Source organism: Protomyctophum bolini, assembly GCF_963924005.1.
Source record: "Protomyctophum bolini genome assembly, chromosome: 18".
Lineage (NCBI taxonomy): Eukaryota > Metazoa > Chordata > Actinopteri > Myctophiformes > Myctophidae > Protomyctophum > Protomyctophum bolini.
Genome location: NC_137879.1, coordinates 19,432,945 through 19,451,694, shown reverse-complemented (window position 1 = coordinate 19,451,694; position 18,750 = coordinate 19,432,945). Strand labels below are relative to the sequence as shown.

Here is an 18,750-nt window from a genome sequence, read left to right as displayed (position 1 = left end):
AACCACACCTGATTTATCATTTTCCATAATGACACTGCTCTCAGGTGAGCGTCTAAATATCTATATTTACACCAGACAAGCCTTAAAAAGATACTCCTTTTTTCCTGTGATCCAGTTTGTCACATGACTGCAAAACACAAATGGGTCACAGACTGTGTTGAAACTTTTATGTTGACATTTCCTCAAGATTAGTGCACACTCCTATCATGTATGTACTGTAAGAAGCCACATGATTCATGTGGTTATTTGAGGGAGTGAAATTGATTGCTGATCACCCAAAGCCATATCAATTGTGTCAGCTCGAGAAAGTCAAAGACATTTACAGAAACCCCACAATACTGAAAAACACTCTCATTTTCATGTCAAGTAATGGCTTCAGCTTGTGAAGTTATTGCACGTAGAAAAATGTTTGTTTACAATTTCTGTCTGATCTGATTAAGCTTATAAAGGCCCAGCATGAACTGATAAAAGTCGATAAAGAAGTGTGAAAATAATTGCGAACGCAGTGAGCACTCACTATGAGACCTAGCAGATCATGTCTGTCTGTGCGTGCGTGTGTCCCCCCTTTGTGCCCATATATGGAGCTGAGTGATTTGTTTGTGATTGATGCAACACACTCCATATTTGGACGTATAGCTGCTTTGGGGACTCCTTATATGGTTATGGCTGAGTCATGGTGACATGAGACTTAAAAAAATAATAACTTAAAAATAAATCTTAAAAGAACCCAGATATGTACGAGCTGCGTTCGCTTCCCGCGTTTGCGCGTCTTACTGTTAATAATAACAATAATAATAATAATAAAATGATTGAAAGAAAGAACTAGTGTATTGTCTGCTAGCATGCTGCTTGCTTATGTTATGGATATACATACTGTTGCCTTTGTCATCAGTAATTCAACAAAAAATACTTATAACACGTACAAATAAATTGCATTAAACAGTGCTGCAGAGCGGGTCTTTCCGCAACCCTATCGATGTTTGGAATTAAGCATTAAATGCAAATGGTGTTTGTGTTTATTTTGTTTGCAAACACTGGAAGAGGGGTTCTTAATTTCAAGAACAGAGCTTTAGAAGCTTTGGAACTTGATATGATATAACTCACAATGAAGTGAAATGCTGTCCTATGTGTCATGTCATGTGTGTTTTAGTATTGATTTAAATCATCTGCTTTAGATTACCAATGAATGATGATCCTGTAGTGTAGTATACACATTAATGCTGAAATGAATGCCATATCAGGCCACTAAGAATGACTGAATATAGATTTCACAGCAAGTCATTGGTCAACGTTCAATGCTTATAAAGTATGCACAAAACGTCCCCTTTAATGTAGGTAAGTACAATTCAATCCCTGTGGGTTCTCATCAGTAGTCAATTACAATGAAGACAGTCATTTATCATTGAGGTAATGAAATCTCTTGAGAGAAAGAGCAGAGACGAAGCAGAGTAAATTAAGCTGAAATACCGTAGGCAGCACAGCTCTTTAACAGAGTGTATGTACAGTACAGTGTTACACATCACATCAGACAATTAAATTAGAAGGAAAGAACAAAGTCACACAACCGGCAGACAACGGGCAACAAAAAATAACTGTAAGCCACAAACAGCTTTCCATGGAGATACTATAATGGTAAAGGTTTTGTCTTTCACTTATTGTTTTAAGGCTTAATCCTCTCAGTTAAATTGTGACCATGTTTGATCTCTCTCACTCACTCACTCACTCACGCACGCGTGCACACACGCACACGTGTGTGTGTGTGTGTGTGTGTATGTATGTATATATATATATATATATATATATATATATATAGTGTGTGTCCTTTTGGAAGTTGAAGGTGATGTCTTGAGTATTCTGAGAGATTAAGCCACAGGTATCTGTGAATGCACAGCACGGACCAGTGCAAATCCAAATATTGTACTCTACTCACACTGGGAAAGTCTGGTCATGCTTGGCTACAGAATATTAAGTTAGCTCAATGGACTATGTCATGAAAATGCGCCAGTGCTTGGTCTGTTCTGACCCCTTGTGGTGGCTATAAAGTTGTTGTCTGGCCTATGTGACTTTAGTCTATTCTATGATTCTGAGATGGCACAATTGTTAGGTCTGTTAGATCTAGATTATGTTTCCAATATTCATAAGGTGAACATATGAAATAATTTAGAGAGCACACTCACACAATTTCTATAGTTCAAAGTTTCTAAATCTCAGTTCAACATAGTGATATAGCTGTTTAAAAATGAAAAATGCCTCCTATAGAAATAATAAATCACCTTCATTCTCCACATTTTGGCAACCATTTCTTTCCCCCTCATTCGATGGACATGACGGAGCGCCGTCTCACCGTCTGTCCATCTCATGCATTCCCAGGCCCTTCCGTGGGATCACCAACCGTGGACCAATAGCCAGTGGTGGTACTACACTGTAAGTATGTTTACTTAAGTACTGTACTTAATTTTTTAGTTGCATCTCAGATCCAAATATTGTACTCCACTACATTTATGTGAAAAGTTACTTTGTAGATTTTGGGGGAGATGCTGCTGGAGGGCTAGAGAGAGAATTCATTATGAGAGCAGCTTTGTGGTTAGAGAAGCAGGGTTGTGATGGGAAAGTCACAGGCCTGAAACTAATGAGCATTTGCCTTCTCCTTCGTCAATAGCCACCATTTAATTGACATTGAGCAAGCTGCAAGGCAGTGGCTCCAGTAGAGTTTATCAGTGTAGTAGGCAACAGTAATAATCTATGCAAGCTTGTGCTGGTGTATGTGTGTACCTGAATGAGTTTAAAACATGGCGTTGCTGTAAAAGAAGAAAGAAATAGGACTCATTTACATTTTCCTCGATTCATAACAGTAAAGAAAGAAAACATATACAGTTCACTTGAATTCACTTTCCTTGGCTTCAAATGGACTGTGCTCTGTGGGTACATGGTGCTGGTGGCCAACATGCTGGGAAGGCCACAGGAGTCCAACGTGTTCCTGGAGCCTGGAAGACATCCAAAAAGGCCTCGACATACTTGGAGAAGAAGACCGAGGCTCTACTTACCAAGGTGACACATGAATGACATCAGAAACATTTGAGGAAAATCATCAAATTCTAATGAATACACTGTGTCAACTGCCCTGTGATATAAGTACAACAATGTTGAATTTTGTATTTGTGCTTTGTATGGGAGAAAACGGTTTGGACCTGAAATTAATACGAGTGATTAATTTCAGATCAAAACCGTTTTCTTTTCTCCCATACAAAGCACAAATACAATAATATTCAATATTATTTCAAAATCAAATACTTTATGATATTATAATAATATTTTCATTTGACAAAACTGCTTTGAAAGCAATTCTGCAAAAGGACTAGTGTATAGTAACTTAACATGAACCCTAGCGGCCCTATTCTGGAGCAAACATTCAGCAAAAAACTATTTGCGAAGAGATTTGGTGTAGAGGGAAAATAATAATTTTATAATCCCTGGCCCGGGATCCCATCAACTATAGGGTTTAAGTGATTTAAATCTCTAGTTTTCTTGTCCGTCTCACACCTTCATCCTCTTCTTCCAGGGTATTTTTTAATGAAATCAAAGTGGGTGTAATTCTTGTGTCTATCCCTGTCCTCTATTTACTAAAGCTCTTTAGTAAATATTAAATACATTTTCAAGTGGGATACCAATTTCATCCAGTCAGGAGAGGGAAGGATAAAAAAGTCAAGTGAAATTACGAGTGACAGGGATAAATAATAATGAGCAGGCAAAATGTTTCAGACTCTTACGTTGTAATAGAGAGAAGAAAATTATGTTTTCTGGGTGTATCCATCCATACAGTGAATGGTGCCTTATTATCCTACTATACTATCGCTCCTCGCTTCATTGCACCTTGCAGGAATATAACGCACGCGCGCACACACACACACACACACACACACACACACACACACACACACACACACAGGTGACAATTGACAATACATTACTCATGATACAGTAATCAGAAACCATGGACACTGTTTCCTAAGTGGTAGACTACTCACGGGGCGAGGGTTCCCCTCCCATACAGTATTTCTGGCAGAAGCCATTGATGGGTGATTTCTCCATTCTGCTCATTTATTCAGTAACCTTTCCCAGAGGACTGTGGCCACCTACTGTCTGTTTTGAGCAGTTGTCCTCCCAGCACAACTATTACATCATTGCTCCCTCCATACAGAGTGGTTGAATCATGTCTTTGGGATGCTTTAGTTATAGGTGTTCTACTGTGCCTTCCCAGAGGGCAAACCACTCTCTTTAGCAACCAATTATTTCTACTTGGCTACTGCTGTTACTTGACTATACGTAATTTAACCGCACACATGCTGTGTTTAATTTCTGTCATTGTGTGCATGTGTATACATTTATGCTGGTGTGACATGTAGATGTATGATCTATTTCTATTCTACTACACACACCTTCTATGTGAGTGCTGAACATAGGAGGGTATGCACGAACGCATGCACACGCACGCACGCACAGCTGCCAGACACATCACATCACATCTCAACACACACACACACACACACACACACACACACAAAGCTGGCCATGACAGGCTATGTACGCTATGCGCGCTGTGCAGTGGAATAAAATCCCTTAAATTAACAATGGGATTTGAACTGTGCACCTACAGTACACGACACGTAAATCTTGTGTCATGTATCTGTATGGGCATCTTCTGTGGCACTGATTGTGGATCTGTTGAAATAGCAGACATCCACCATCCACCTTATGCCTGTGTGCTTGGGCAGTAAGCATATGAGCTCAGTGTTTTGGCACAGGTGTCAATGGGCACTCAACAAATGTACTCCATTGTCCTTTTGTCACCATGCATGTTCCTGTCATGGTCTAGATTAAAATCAATGGGTGAGGAGACAACGGTGGAGAGGTCATGTCTAGCCAAGCCATCTCTACAGCACATACAAGTACATTTTTGTTTTCTTTTTATGCCCTAGCAGGGAGTGTTGGATGAATGGATGAGCTCTAAAAGGGCATTCTATCCAAGCTGCTGGTGATTTTGACATGCAGATGGTGATGGACAAATATGATGTGGTGTATGAACACTGTCCTTGGACAAGAGCGCATCCGCTTCAACAGGTACAGTAGATGTGTTTTTGAAATAACATATTTAGGTCCCATATGCTCAAGGGATCACTTTACACTTGACACCTATTAACCCAGAATTATGAATAACTCATGTACACAGATCTCTGTGTACATTGGAGTCATGAATACCTCATGATGAATAATCAATGATGTTTTTGTCCCCTCCTTCCCTTGCTTTCAGGTTCACTTAAGTTGTACGTGTCAGCCCGGTGAACATGCGCAAGGCTTTGAAATGAATGGTCAGGTGGTGATGACATTCAAACTTGACAATGTCTTCAAAATATGCTATGCTGGTGGACAACGTGCCTGCTATGTGGGTCGTACTCCTCCCTCAAACCCACTGCATCTCCAGGCCAGGCTGCAGTTCCTACAGATAGATCACCCACCACACATATTACGGACTATAACACACAAGTCAATGTATTTCATTTGCTTTTATTTATAATAAATTATGTTTCGGTTCGAGTTATGTGTATCCTATCGTGTAGCCGGCTCACTCCCAACTCATCAAACACGGACGGTTGGTCACGTCTTCGGGCATCACTTGCCACTGACATGCTCTATAGTGTCTATTTCGACACCAGCGGTGCCCCGATGCACCTCTGTAGAAATCCCATGACATCATTGTCCAATGTCCAGACGCACATGGTAATACCAGCTATGATATACCACAGCATCATATTTAAAAGTTTACAGGAACTAAACAGGAACAACTACAAAAACGGGCCAGTCCTACAAACTTTGAAAGCCAATTGTTAGCCAATTAGGATGGAATATGAAATATCGGTCAGATCCATCTTGAGCACATGACTATAGAGATACTGTGTGCAGGCTATAACAGGCCGTGCAGGAACATTTGGGGCAGAGGTTCATCGTTGGCATCTAGGGAGTGTGTGCAAAGTTTGGCATGGATCGGGCCAATGGTGCCAGAGATTAGCTGATTAGCACACGAACGGACGGAGTGCAAAACATACTCTCTCTCCCCATGCCTTCGGCCTGGTGGAGACAACAAAAGGAAAGGGTCAATCTTAGGGTGGCTATGCCAAAACAAGCCAAAATAATACGGCCTGAAAAGGAAACGAAATCTAATCCCCCCCCCAAATAAATAAAAGTAAACTATAAACTGAGCTAAAAAAAATAGCAGCACATGCCTAATTCCCTTGCTCCTTAAGCTTCAATGATCATCTACACAGCACTATAATAGGGCACACAGCCTTAAGGGTTCAGTTGCAGGATCAACCCGACTGGTTTAATTGAGATGCCCAGGTGTCCCCCAATCTCCAAAGCCACCTTACCCACCAATTACCATAGAGCACTGACAGCAGAAAGTTACAAACACAAACTGCAGCCCTATAGGGCCAGAACTACCATGTCACCTCATTTGTATGTAAAAGCTGAGCTAAATGTACTCTCCATGTTCAAAGTCGACTGGTTTAGAATAGATGAAGGATTCACAATCACATGAAAACTCATGAGGATATGATTCAGTTTAGCTATTCACGTTTCCTCTAATGGGTAATGGCTGAGGTCATTGTTGACAGTATTCCCAGCAAGAATACAAGTAATGTGAAACCAAATCTCAAACCCTGAGCTGCACCATTTACAATAATTGGAGGATTAATTTATGGATATACATATTCTCAGTATGACATTTCAGTGGCATTTTCCTTAGAGATCTACTTGATATGCATTTACCCCTTAAAAACAGTTGTTACACATTTGCTAACAAATAACACTTCAGTGTATCAGATTACACCCTTATTAATAACATTATAAAATGTCCTGAATTTATTGGTAATTTAAATTATTTCTCACTAATGTAATGGTCCTTGGAGGCATAAAGATTGAAAACCTTGTGGGTTTACCTTGGATGCACTTTAATCAACAATTAGAACAATATAATATAACAATTTATTACAAGGAATAAATACATTCAACAAAATATAAAACAACTTGATGGCAATGTGCTTCAAAAGACAGACAACACTGATGGTGTTCTTTTAAAATTACTCTAGCATAGCAGTTCAAGTATGTGAACTAATCTGTATTTTTGCTGTTTTTAGTGCAAATTGATACAAATGTCCCTGAATAGAGAACATACATGACTTTTTCCTTGCAACTTTTGCGTAGTGGTGGTCATGGACATTTGAGACCAGTTTGTGACTGACTACACAGTAAAATCCCATGTGATCATTTAACTCAGTTACAAGTAACATCGAAGATTTTACTGTGTAGGTTACACTATTCAACATAGCTCTAAATGCAATGCATTAGCGCTATGGACCAGAGCTACTCTCCTTGGTAACATGAACTATTATCATGGAAAGAGTAGACCCAGCATCAGGTCTCATCATGTGATTGTAAGTAAACCGGCTTGGCCTGCTTCCGTAGCCTCTGTTGTGTTCGCATCTTCCTGCCTTTCTGCGTTGCCAGTCCCATTGGTGGTAGGTAGCTCTGCGATGACATTAACACAAAACAATAACATTTCTCCATCACACTTGGCTACAGAGAGAAACGTAACGTCTGTTATTTATTTAGTCATTACTTACAGCCCTTGGAAATGGGTTCCTGTAATGTAGGCCTGTGGAAAAAAGTTTAATTTAAGGAGGTGCAAAATCAAAAATTAAGTTTTATATGAAATATTACACACATATAACATTTACAGAAGTCTTAGGGCTGTATTTTGCGTGTCTTAAGTACCAGGTCTTATTCCCTAACTTGAGTAAACTAAAGACCTGGAGGCGTGATCAATGCTCTTTGGCCACTCAGAATAGCCAAATGGCATTGATCAAGCCTCCAGGTCTTTAGTTCGGACAAAACCTCTTAACTCCATCGGACCCTCAAACTGTCTGCTAAAGCAGCTAACTCCACCACCTCTCCCCCTCTCATGCAAGTAATTGCGAATATATTAAAGTCACAACACAAACTTTGATATGGCAATATTGCTTTGTTATCAAAATACGTGGTTCTTCCCGACAGCAGAGATATACAAGCTGTAATACTGTGAATCCTTCCACTCTTACCAATTTCTATTCTGGCTTCACATTCTTCAATGCACCTTTGTATTGATTCTGAATCTGTCAGCTTCAGAGAAATAACAGGGAAGGTTAGGCACACAATCCGAGGTGACCAACAAATGGCATGTTTTAAATTCTGTGAGCATAGTCAGCATACTACTTCTCCTACCTGTTGATTCTGTCTGAACAGAGTGCGACCCTCTTGCACTATGTACTTTCTCTCTGTGTCAGTTTCTTGAGGGACAGAGGCTTGCCAGGTTCGAGCCACTCGAAATACCCTCATGTAAAGAGATAACACCTTCTTCCTAGTGGCAGCTGTCATTTGGACTGAAATTAACAATCGGCAAGCATGACATAAAAATAAATGTTAGTTTCATGCAATTGTTTATTTACAGTATTTCAAACTGAAACTACGTGTTTCCTTCTCATGCAAGACATCTTTCAGGTATTCCGATTATTGAACACTAGATGTCACTAGAACCCACGGGCGCCAAAACAACAACAATCAGATTGAAATCTATCTGCCATTCTGTTGTGGGATTCTGTTTCACATCCACGTTGTGTTCTAGATCTACAAAATAATGACACATGTGTTTGGAAAATTGACTTATCATTACACATGCACATTATGAAACGTTTGAGTTTGGGATGAACTTGGCAATGTCCCGTTGCATCAGAGACAGAGATCCAACCAGTTAGTAGTTAACCTAACCTTTATCTTTATCGTTGAGCTCTGCACACAAAACAATTACTGTTGAATAAAACCTAAACACTGACAGTTCATAAACAATAAGACTTGGCAACAATACCGTCCTGTGTAGAGAATAATGGTTTGACTGGATGCTGGATGGAAGGCTGAGCATTGAGCGTGACTGAGTTTTAAGCGTGATGACATTGGACGCCTAGTGATGACGTCACGTCAAACAACCAAACGAGAAAAGGTTTGAAAAGGTTTTTCTGTAGGCTACCAATATATCATATTTCAGAGTGTAGTAGGAGATCAAAGCGGTCGTGTCGCTAGACTCGCTACTGCCTAACCTTTAGGGCGCGTTCGGAAATACCTGACGCAAGAAAAAAAAGGTCGCAGAGCAGCGACCTAAAATCATCTACAAAAGAATAACTGAAATTGAAATACATACAGTAGTTGTGCCACTTTAAGTTTAATTTAAAAAATGTAGTTTCAAAAGAGTGTGTGTGTATGTGGTTTTCATTTTATACATGATTGATAATGAACATATAATATTGTAATACGACAATAATACAGTAATAATATCGTATTGCATTCCTGTTTATATTACAGCACAAAATGTGCATGCAGTGCAGATCAGCTGTGTGCGAGTGTGTGTGTGTGTGTGCGCCACTTGCCAGATGAGTTGCTTGCTTGTCCCCGGCTGGGTGGAGGAAGTGATGCAGGGAAAATTCCCATAATGTTCACCCAATGACTAAAGGGGAAACACAAAAGAAGCTGCCTGCTTTAATACGAAGAGATCGAGGATCATTTAACTTAAGTTTTTGGATTAAAAAAATATACATGCGGATTAAAAAAGGAGTAAAGCACACATTTGCTGTTAGCAGGACAAGGGTTTGTTTATTTTTAAACGTTAGTGGAGGAAAAAGTCCTTATCGATGTGTGAAGTTTGTAGCTAGCTGCTAGCTGTTCAGCTAGCATTACAATCAGACAGAGTTGAACGCGACGACTTCGTCCTCAGTTCTGCTCACTGGTCTAATGCTAGCCAGACTGGCTTTGTTGACAACTCGTTTGGCCTGACATCTTCTTTCAAAGATGTACACCAGATTCACAATAATCGAATAGTTTATAAAGGTAAGTGTCGTTGATTTATTTCATTTTATTTGTGATTCCCCCCGCCCCCTTGTTATTTTTTGTTCGGAAGACCTAGCCAACTTTTCAGAAGGCTATCGAGCTAGTCGAAACGATGCTTAAAGTTTAAGGCAAATTTTAACGTACATTAATTCGTCGCACGAGCGTGTCGCTGGACTAAAGTGACGCGTTTTCAACAGAAACATGTCGCGTCGACACTTTATCCCCGAGTTGATACCACGTCGCAGTTGTCTGGTACGATTAAGCATTGAATGTAAAGCCATTAGCCCGTTATATGTAGCCCGATTTGTACCCCGCAATACGGTGGTGTCGCGGCGCCGACAGTAGCCAATCTGCAAGCTCACAACGCGCCGCTTCGCGAGGCATTGTGAGCTTGCAGATCGGCCTTTGTCGGCGCCGGCGGAGCGACACCATCGTACGAAGGGAGCATTTAAAAAAGAGAAATCACCCCTATGGCCAGCGACGACACCGGAGCCCTATCAGTGATGCAGATGGCCCGGTGGAGCTAGATGCTAACGAGGTAGCTTATTTCGTAAAACATGCGACGGACCAGTCAACTCACATATCTTACATGTGACGTTTGTGTGTGTTCTCTTGACTTGACTGTGTTTGTTGTGCTCGCCACTTTCTTGCCCCCTCAACAACTATCATAAACTTGGCTAATGCTATCTAGCTAACGTTAGCTATCTAACCCTATAAAGTGTGCATTGTAGATGCTGTGTATTTCCTCACGTTGTTTTTTTTCTCCAGCGTACTGTGTGTTTGTTTTGGTAAACTAAAATGCGTGTGGTGATTGATTGTTAATGGTTTAAATGAAATGCCTAGGTTATAGTGGATAATGCATCATTCTAAAGCCAGGCCTTGCAGCTTTGAATGGATTTTGCCAGGAGACATTGATGTGCCCTGTAAGTTATCGTTCAGTGATTTGCCCGTACATGCCCTGTCTAATGACGTCTGGGAATTTGAGCTACGGTATACGGGAATGTCATTTCTGAACACATTTGGGCTATCCCTGAAATTAAACAAATATCCTAGGAATACAACAATTAAAGTAAAACTATGGTGGGGTTTAATAAACAAGCTGTATAAATTTAACTTGGTTCCCTATCAGCATAATGTGGAGTGGACACCCAGAGATAAGAGATGGCAAGCCACCCCTACAGATAGTTTAGGGTGCAATCAAATACAGCTGTCAATCAAATACTGCACTTTGCTTACATTGTAGATGGTGTAATTATTTCAATAGTTTTGTTTAAAAATAAAGAGCTGTGCCTGTTTTCCTTGATCTCAAATTACAAATTCACGGCAAGTTGACAAAAAACAGACGGGCCTGCAGGGTTGGAAAGACACTGGATATCACATTTAGCTTATGATGACAAGATAATGTGCCTCTTTCAGCATTGCGGATGTCAAGGTCACTACAATGGAGCAGAATAAGATGACACCTTCATCTAGAGTGGCCAATGTCATCTGAGGAAGTGTCTGTGAGTAACACACTGCTACTTTGCTATTTTATTAATAATCAGCCTCTTACAGGGGCATTACCAATAGTAATAATAATATTACAGTCACGCTACAAACACTGATTTGATGTTGATTTATGTTTCTGTCATTCTAGCTATATGGCCATGCAAACTTTACCAAAGGCTTTGTGTAACACAGATTAATTCTAGCTCAGTGTTTCTGTGGTTCCTTGCATGATGTCTCTTTTTGTAAGTACATTTATAAAGGTTTCTATGGTCACCCTCCTTGTCTAAGAACTTGTGTGTACCAGAGCTCCAGACTAACTTTTTTGTACCACCTTCCCAGAAGCGTTGACTGAATAAAACTGAATACAAATGTCATAGAACCTAGTATCTACCCTGAATGATATCTTTGAATTCCCCCCCCCCCCCCCCCTCAGCCCCAGAGGGCATGTTGAGACGTCTCACCAGGCCAGAGCAGAGGCGTCTAGGTGGTGCAGACGTGGCCTGAAGGAGGGGAGGACAGAGAGAAGAGGGGAACAGTGACAGAGACATGGGCCAGTGTGTCACCAAGTGTAAGAATCCAACGTCCTCCCTCGGCAGCAAGAGTGGAGACAAGGAGAGTGGCTCCAAATCCCACCACAAGAAAGGGGGCGGGGCAGGCAGTGGAGGGCACAAGGAAGAAACCAGTGCCCCATGCAGTAAAACCCCCAGCGAGCTGTCGAACGGCACCAAGGCCATGGAGGTTACTGTGGAGACCCCTGTCATCGCTGCGGCGATGGGAGATCTACGCAAGGAGGAGCGCTTGACTGACGGAGATGGGTTGTCACTGTTGCGCATCGAAGATCTGTTCTACTGCTACAAGGACGAGCAGGAAGATGCCATCTTGGAAGAGGGTATGGAGAGGTTCTGCAACGACCTGTGCGTGGATCCCGCTGAGTTTCGGGTGCTGGTGCTCGCCTGGAAGTTTCAGGCAGCCACCATGTGCAAGTTTACAAGGTAAGACCAAGTTAATGAAGGAATTATTTTGGTATGTGCCTGAAACATGTCTTCAATGATTTGTCAGTCAGGCACAAGATGGCTCTGCTGATTTAAGGCCTATTCATACTCCAGTTTTAGGTGATAAGGTGACCACCAAAACGGTAGTTAGTCAAAACAGAGATGTGTTGGGGTGAGCGGTGAGTTGCTTATCACCACAGTGTGGCATCATGTAGTTTTTGGTGGTCATCTTATCATCTGAAACTGGAATATGAATAGGCCGTAAGTGAGCCGGTGCTAAGCGCTCTTCTGCCTTTCCCTTGATTTGAATGGGATGATTGGCAACATAGTGCCTGATGTTGTACCCCTGGCCAATTTATTTGATGGTCAGCTTACCTATCGCTGTTAGGATAGGTCTGTCCCCCCTCTCTACCCTCCCCTTTCAACAGCTCAGCTTCACGCACAGAATTATACATTGACAGGTAGGCGGCACACGGAGTGGATCATGCTCTGTCACTGCCCTCCCGCACTCTGCAGGGAGTGTCTCAGATGAATAGCACTGCCTGCTGGTTTGGCCACTTGTCAGCCCTCTCCTCTCTCTCTCTGATTTTTAACTCAGCACTTTTCTATCCACGGCCTTTGGACAACGGCCATTCTCTGTTTGGGAACATGTTTCATTGTCAACTGTTGCTTACTGAAGCTATTTACATTAGATCTGAATTTGAATAGCCCACATTGTTGTAGGGATGAGATTCCAACACAATCTGACCAGCAATATTGCCCAGGGTCAATGCCCAGTTTGGTCTAATGAAAATACAATTCATTCCTCATTTTTGGTTTGATTTGTGCAAATTATTTCATTAAGCTATAACATGAAAGGCTAAACTGAGGTAGTGTGATGTGCTGTTATGTGTCCGAAATGGCTTCATAGTCATATTTATAACTTAGATCCACTGCGCTTATAGCTTTGTGAGGAATCTTTATGCATCATTATGTGAACTTATGTCCTTTCTGTTTTCTGTTTTCTATGTGCCTCCAGGAAGGAGTTTGTGGAAGGCTGTAGGGCCATCCAGGCAGACAGCCTCGAGGGCATCTGCTCCCGCTTCTCATACATGCTGCTGGATGCCCGAGGAGAGGAGAACTTCAAGGACCTGTATCGCTTCACCTTCCAGTTTGGCCTGGATGCCGACGAGGGCCAACGCTCGCTGCAGCGAGACATTGCCATCGCCCTTTGGCGCCTGGTCTTCACGCAGGACACACCGTCCATTCTGGAACAGTGGCTGGATTTCCTGGGGGAAAACCCGTCGGGCGTGCGGGGCATCTCACGGGACACATGGAACATGTTCCTCAACTTTACCCAGGCCATCGGACCTGACCTGAGCAACTACAGTGAGGATGAGGCGTGGCCCAGCCTCTTTGACACCTTTGTGGAGTGGGAGATGGAGCGCAGGAAAAAGGAGGAGGAGGAAGTATTGGCGTTGAGGGCGAAGGAGGAAGAGGAAGGACAGACATGTACAGAGAATGAGAGCTCTCCTGGAACAGACAGACTTGAAATCGAGGGCAGTAGCCGTGGCTCACAGACATGGGGAGGGCACTGACCAGGAGTTGACAAGTTTTGGGAGTTGTTGGGGTTGGCAGTGACATATAAGTGAAGTGTACATCTGTGAATCATTGGATGACTATTAGTATTATTACCATTACCGCTATTCATTTCTCTCTCCTTTTCTGTTGGGGTGGCGAGTCCTGCTTTGCAACCCATATATTTTCTGGTTATTGAAAGGGCTCAAAGAACTGTTTGTTTTAAGCACTTCTATTTAAGTTATTTTATCTTCTTTTTCCCCCCTCCCTCAATGTGTGTTTTAGTAATTGGACAAGTGGTCCATTTTGATCTTCACCATAACCCCTGCACAGTTAGCTCAGTAAAGGCTTGCTTTAAAATATAAAATAAAAACAGGCAATGGAAAGCCATACTGTTTCCCAATTACCTCATTATGAAGCTCATTTTGACATGGTAATATGGTATACCGGTATACTGGTGATATGACCTTTTTTGGCCAAGGAAATAGGCTTGCTGTTCTCATTGCATAAATAAGGGAATAGGACAACCTGTCCTCTAATAACCTCTCAAAATATATGAGGGTCATGGTCAGTGAAATCAACTTTTCATGAATTAATAATTGGCTTTGGATGCTTGAAAATCTTATATTATTCCACAGTGCTGTGAGGATGAGCTAATTCCAGTTTTGTGATCAACAAGTGTTAAGTGTCACAATATATTCAAGCTTCTAACAAGTGCATAGCTTCCTCAGATGTGATACAGATAGCAATTGCCATTGTATCTTTTATCCATCAAAACTAAAATGCCTATGCTATGAAATTTTGAGTTGATTTCTTTGAAAATGTCCCCAATCCTCTGCTCTGTATTGAGTGTTCTATTGAGTGCTAAATAGTCAGTGCTGAAGAGTGAAGTTAGTGTCTTAGCTTATTTCAACAGCCATGGCTATGTAACATTTTGACCTCCAGCTCCTACCCATTCAGTGTTTAGAAATCTTCAAGAAGTGGGTAGGTGTGTAAACAATATCTGTTTGTTGGAAATCTGCAAACACCAAATGGGCTGATAATTTCTGCACCTGAACTACATTCACAACAGTTGCATTGGGCGTTACACAGAGCTTTATATTGTTTACCTTCAAGAGTATGAAACAGTCTTCAGATCCTTTTGAAGCGATATACAGTAGTTTTGCGTGTGGGCTGGGCAATGAAATGCACAAACACCAATGGGCTGCTAGGTCACCATGCTTGGAACACTATTCAGAGAGATTGATGTTGGCTGCATTATTCACGATTTAAACCTTTTGACAGTTGGATGATCTGAAACATAGCCTAGTGTGTTTTTGGGACATGTGAATGATTGTTAACCACGTGTGCTGGCTCATCTTTAGTCTGTAACTAGGTCCGGTGTGCTAAGGAGGTGCCCATATCCAGGTCTTGTGAGGTTTACATTCAACATTGCTTTCATTTCAGACACCCTTTGTCCTTTTTTATATAAAATGCATTGATTTATAATGAATAAAACAGTGTTGAACTTTTGACTGACATAATGCATGTTGTCTCTGTAAAGGTTGTTGCATTCATAAATAACCTCTGTGTTGGGAGGACCCTGCAGCATTATTTTCAGAGCCATACTTGTGGCATGAAGTGTTATTGTTTCAAACTGAATTCTGGGAATGGCAGCTCAAACACAACAGAGTTACTTAAAGGTATCACCATTAGACTACTAAACTGTCTGAAATGGGACATCCTCTACTAGAGTACTCTTTCTTTTAATTATCGTTTGTACTTAAACTTGGATAAAAGTTTGAACACAATCTTTTATTTTTAACAGATGATTTTTACATTGTGTTATTGCTGCTACTTTGTACTACTACTCATCTAGTACAAAAGGAGTACTTCAGGGGGGGGCTGGGGTTGCAGGGGAAGGTGCAGCTGAAGCTAACTTCAAAATCTGTTTGACAACACATTACAATGCAAGAGAGCTTGTAGATCTGATACATATATATATATAGCAGATCTAGAAGCTCTCAACACCTACTGTAATAGATAAAGTCTTGGAAATTTGGGGTGTCTTTAACATAAAAAATTAAATGATCCACTGGTGTAGAACCTCTGCTTCTAGAGGGGTCCCCAGCAATATTGTTGCTAGTTAGGAACCAAATGGACCATTAAAGGCTGGGTGTCCGGGGTCAGTGTAGCCTAATCACCCATTACACAAAACTGAGGGTCCTTGGAATGAAAAAGTTTAATGAGAGGGAGTCATGACTGAAGCTCGCTGTACCCCGAGTGGGCGTGTCTGATGGCTGCTGCAGCCTCCTCCATTGGTGGACGGCTATCCTGGTAACCAACCAGACTAGTAACAACAACAGCATACAGCAGGGCACATGAGATGAAACCATCTGAAGGAAGACATTGTTGCTAAGGCAACAACAGATTGCTCGCCGTACTGTAATGTAAGTATTATTATAATTATTATTTACCAACAGCAGCTGTGTTGGGAAGGGAATGAAACTGACAGAAAACGACCAGCCAGTCAGCTTTCTTTAGCTGATTATCGCTAAAGGTGCAGTTAAACGCGTTAGCGCTGAACCATACGTTAGCAAGCTAGCCTGTTGGCTACGGTATGTCCATTTCACACAGTCTGCAATGGTATGGACATAACTGATACTGATACTGGTATTTGCTTAGAAAAAGGTAGCTGAATCCGCCAATAACATTTCAGAGAAATATGAATAAACAACTTGGCTAAGTCCGTGCATGCAAGCTCTAAGAGGCAATGCATTTTATCTTTAACAAACATTGGCTGGTTTATTAATAACGGGGCATTGAAGCAAAGATGTCTGAGCTGCATGAGTCCCAATAGGCAAGTTGAATTCAGTGATTTTTGTTGAAAATCGTTGGCCCAGACACACGGTTCATGTTAGGCAGCCGCAAGTGCAGTTGTATTTTTTTTCCTGCAAGCAGAACAATAGAAATGTCCCTTAATTCGGGTGGGGCAAAATTAGATATTTTCTATAATTAAACATCGTTTGTTATTGCAGGTTAACCTTGAGGTACTATATATCGATGCATGCATTTCTGCAACGATGAACGAAAGCACCATTCAGAGAATGGTGAACTCATTCCTTTGTGTCATAGTTATATTATGAGCATCGCCTTCTCTTCTGCAGCCCCTACCCTGCACGATGGACTATGAGGTATAGTTTTTTTTTTTTACTGTATGTTATGTATGAGTATGTGCAAATAAACCAGTAACAACTTTAAGCTGTTTTATTTACTTGGTACTGAATGTAGCTCTGGTCCATAACGCTATGGACCAGAGCTGTGCTGAATGTGCTGTCAGTGTCAATTCACACTGTAAATAAGGTCTCCTTTCTGGATCAGATATGTAATGCATGGCATGCCAGTGATATTTCAAGCATTCATGCTTTATAGTAATTAATAACTATTGTGATAAGTGTTAATAAGCATTCTCTAATCTTTCTCTTCACTTAACTTGCTTCTCTCCTGTCCCTGCTGGCTACATATAGCCTAGTGGGCCCATAGAGACATAAGTAAGAGGCTTTGTGATTTCTTTCTTTCTCTTTCTGCATGTTACCTATTTTCACCCGAAGTGGCAAGGCGTCATGTACTGGATGATCTGATTTGTTTTGGACTAGGACATCATATATCTGTCTCAACAATGAGCACTCAATGCAAACTAGGCGGAAACAATACGGCTTCATCATACATTTTCATTAGGTTTTATCTGGGCTTTCACCAAGTTCATAATGGTATTGTTGTCATCTAGACAACATACATACATCACTGTCACTGATGTATGGATGGAAGGAGTGAGGTCCGAATCTTAACTATTCTTTAAATAAATAAATAACTTTTCTGTCAGACTGAACTTAATCAGATGAAGATGTACAGCATAAACGAGGTTGACAATAAAGCACAGGTGATGGCAATCAACAACATAATTACAGCTATACAACTCAGGAGATGACATGTCATATGAGATATGAATGCATTAAGTATCCAAGCCAGTGATTATCAATTGACAATTCAAAAAGTTGTGATTTACGGTATCTTAAAATTTACTATATTGGTTTGTGCGCACTCACTCCCTGTAAAGAGGCCAATTGTATTCGCCCCACAAATATTGTCTAACCAGTAACCACTTTAACAACATAGTCATTAGAGACAGAAATTGTATGGTATATACAATTTATACTGTTTATATTTGGTGTATTTAAAAATTACACCCGTGTGAACTGAGAGGCGCAACTCCGTGTGGAGGTCCCTGTGTCGGAAACGGTCAAGAAATGACAGAGTTACTGTGTGGGGGAATTATCAGACAACACTCTCTACTCTCTCTCTTTCTCTCTCCATCTCTCATGCACTTTCACATTGTAATTAGCAGGCAACAGTGCAACACTATCTCTCACTCTGTTCCTAGCACAACAGCACCACATTTGCCACACTTACTTATTGGTACATACGGACGGACGGACAGACAGACAGACATAGGGATGGACATAAGGAGGGACGGACATGGCTGCACCACTATACAAAAAATATATAGCAAAAAAATGCACCTCACAACATGTCGAATTGCAATGCATAGTGTGAGCTTGTAGATCGTCTATTTTGTATGTATACAGGTGTGCCTTGAGCCCAAAAGTTGAAAACCAATGATCTAAGCTTACGTATTTCTATGCAACAAAGTTCAATAAGATAAACACCAGAGAACATTAAAATTATTATTTTTAATTTAACGTGCCTG

General features: G+C 41.1%; 3 protein-coding genes across 5 annotated transcripts in view; 2 read left to right on the top strand and 1 right to left on the bottom strand.

Moving 5' to 3' along the window:
- Window positions 1–7,025: 7,025 nt before the first annotated feature.
- lyrm1 (LYR motif containing 1) lies at window positions 7,026–9,041 on the bottom strand. Its single transcript, XM_080788674.1, has 5 exons — window positions 8,954–9,041; window positions 8,314–8,471; window positions 8,151–8,211; window positions 7,677–7,708; window positions 7,026–7,581 (listed from the first exon to the last, which is right to left on the bottom strand). Exons 2-5 carry the CDS (start codon window positions 8,464–8,466, stop codon window positions 7,468–7,470), a joined length of 360 nt encoding a protein of 119 aa, XP_080644800.1. The 5' UTR covers window positions 8,467–8,471; window positions 8,954–9,041; the 3' UTR covers window positions 7,026–7,467.
- A 476-nt stretch (window positions 9,042–9,517) lies between these two features.
- On the top strand, window positions 9,518–15,509 carry dcun1d3 (defective in cullin neddylation 1 domain containing 3). Of its 3 annotated transcripts, none has more exons than XM_080788979.1 (4): window positions 9,518–9,966; window positions 11,383–11,468; window positions 11,888–12,446; window positions 13,465–15,509. In XM_080788979.1, the coding sequence occupies exons 3-4, from the start codon at window positions 12,001–12,003 to the stop codon at window positions 14,021–14,023; spliced, it is 1,005 nt and encodes a 334-aa protein (XP_080645105.1). In that variant the 5' UTR covers window positions 9,518–9,966; window positions 11,383–11,468; window positions 11,888–12,000; the 3' UTR covers window positions 14,024–15,509. The 3 variants fall into 3 exon arrangements, with proteins under 3 accessions (XP_080645105.1, XP_080645106.1, XP_080645107.1); XM_080788980.1 differs by lacking the exon at window positions 9,518–9,966 and adding an exon at window positions 10,385–10,504; XM_080788981.1 differs by lacking the exon at window positions 9,518–9,966 and adding an exon at window positions 10,869–10,889.
- An 869-nt stretch (window positions 15,510–16,378) lies between these two features.
- The window catches only part of katnip (katanin interacting protein), a 35,351-nt gene continuing 32,979 nt past the window's right edge, over window positions 16,379–18,750 (top strand). The window contains exons 1-2 of the mRNA XM_080789874.1: window positions 16,379–16,432; window positions 17,021–17,176. Coding sequence (XP_080646000.1) covers window positions 17,165–17,176 — 12 coding nt within the window. The 5' untranslated portion in view covers window positions 16,379–16,432; window positions 17,021–17,164. The remainder of the gene's footprint in view (window positions 16,433–17,020; window positions 17,177–18,750) is intronic.

What these genes read in the sequence shown, in the direction of transcription:
- lyrm1 (XM_080788674.1), bottom strand. Translation starts at nt 8,466, where the DNA reads ATGACAGCTGCCACTAGGAAGAAGGTGTTATCTCTTTACATGAGGGTA. An exon ending in TGAAGCCAGAATAGAAATTG is followed by an intron (nt 7,709 to 8,150) that starts GTAAGAGTGGAA and finishes TTTTTTCCACAG; the next exon opens with GCCTACATTACAGGAACCCA. An exon ending in GGAACCCATTTCCAAGGGCT is followed by an intron (nt 7,582 to 7,676) that starts GTAAGTAATGAC and finishes ATGTCATCGCAG; the next exon opens with AGCTACCTACCACCAATGGG.
- dcun1d3 (XM_080788979.1), top strand. Translation starts at nt 12,001, where the DNA reads ATGGGCCAGTGTGTCACCAAGTGTAAGAATCCAACGTCCTCCCTCGGC. An exon ending in ACCATGTGCAAGTTTACAAG is followed by an intron (nt 12,447 to 13,464) that starts GTAAGACCAAGT and finishes ATGTGCCTCCAG; the next exon opens with GAAGGAGTTTGTGGAAGGCT.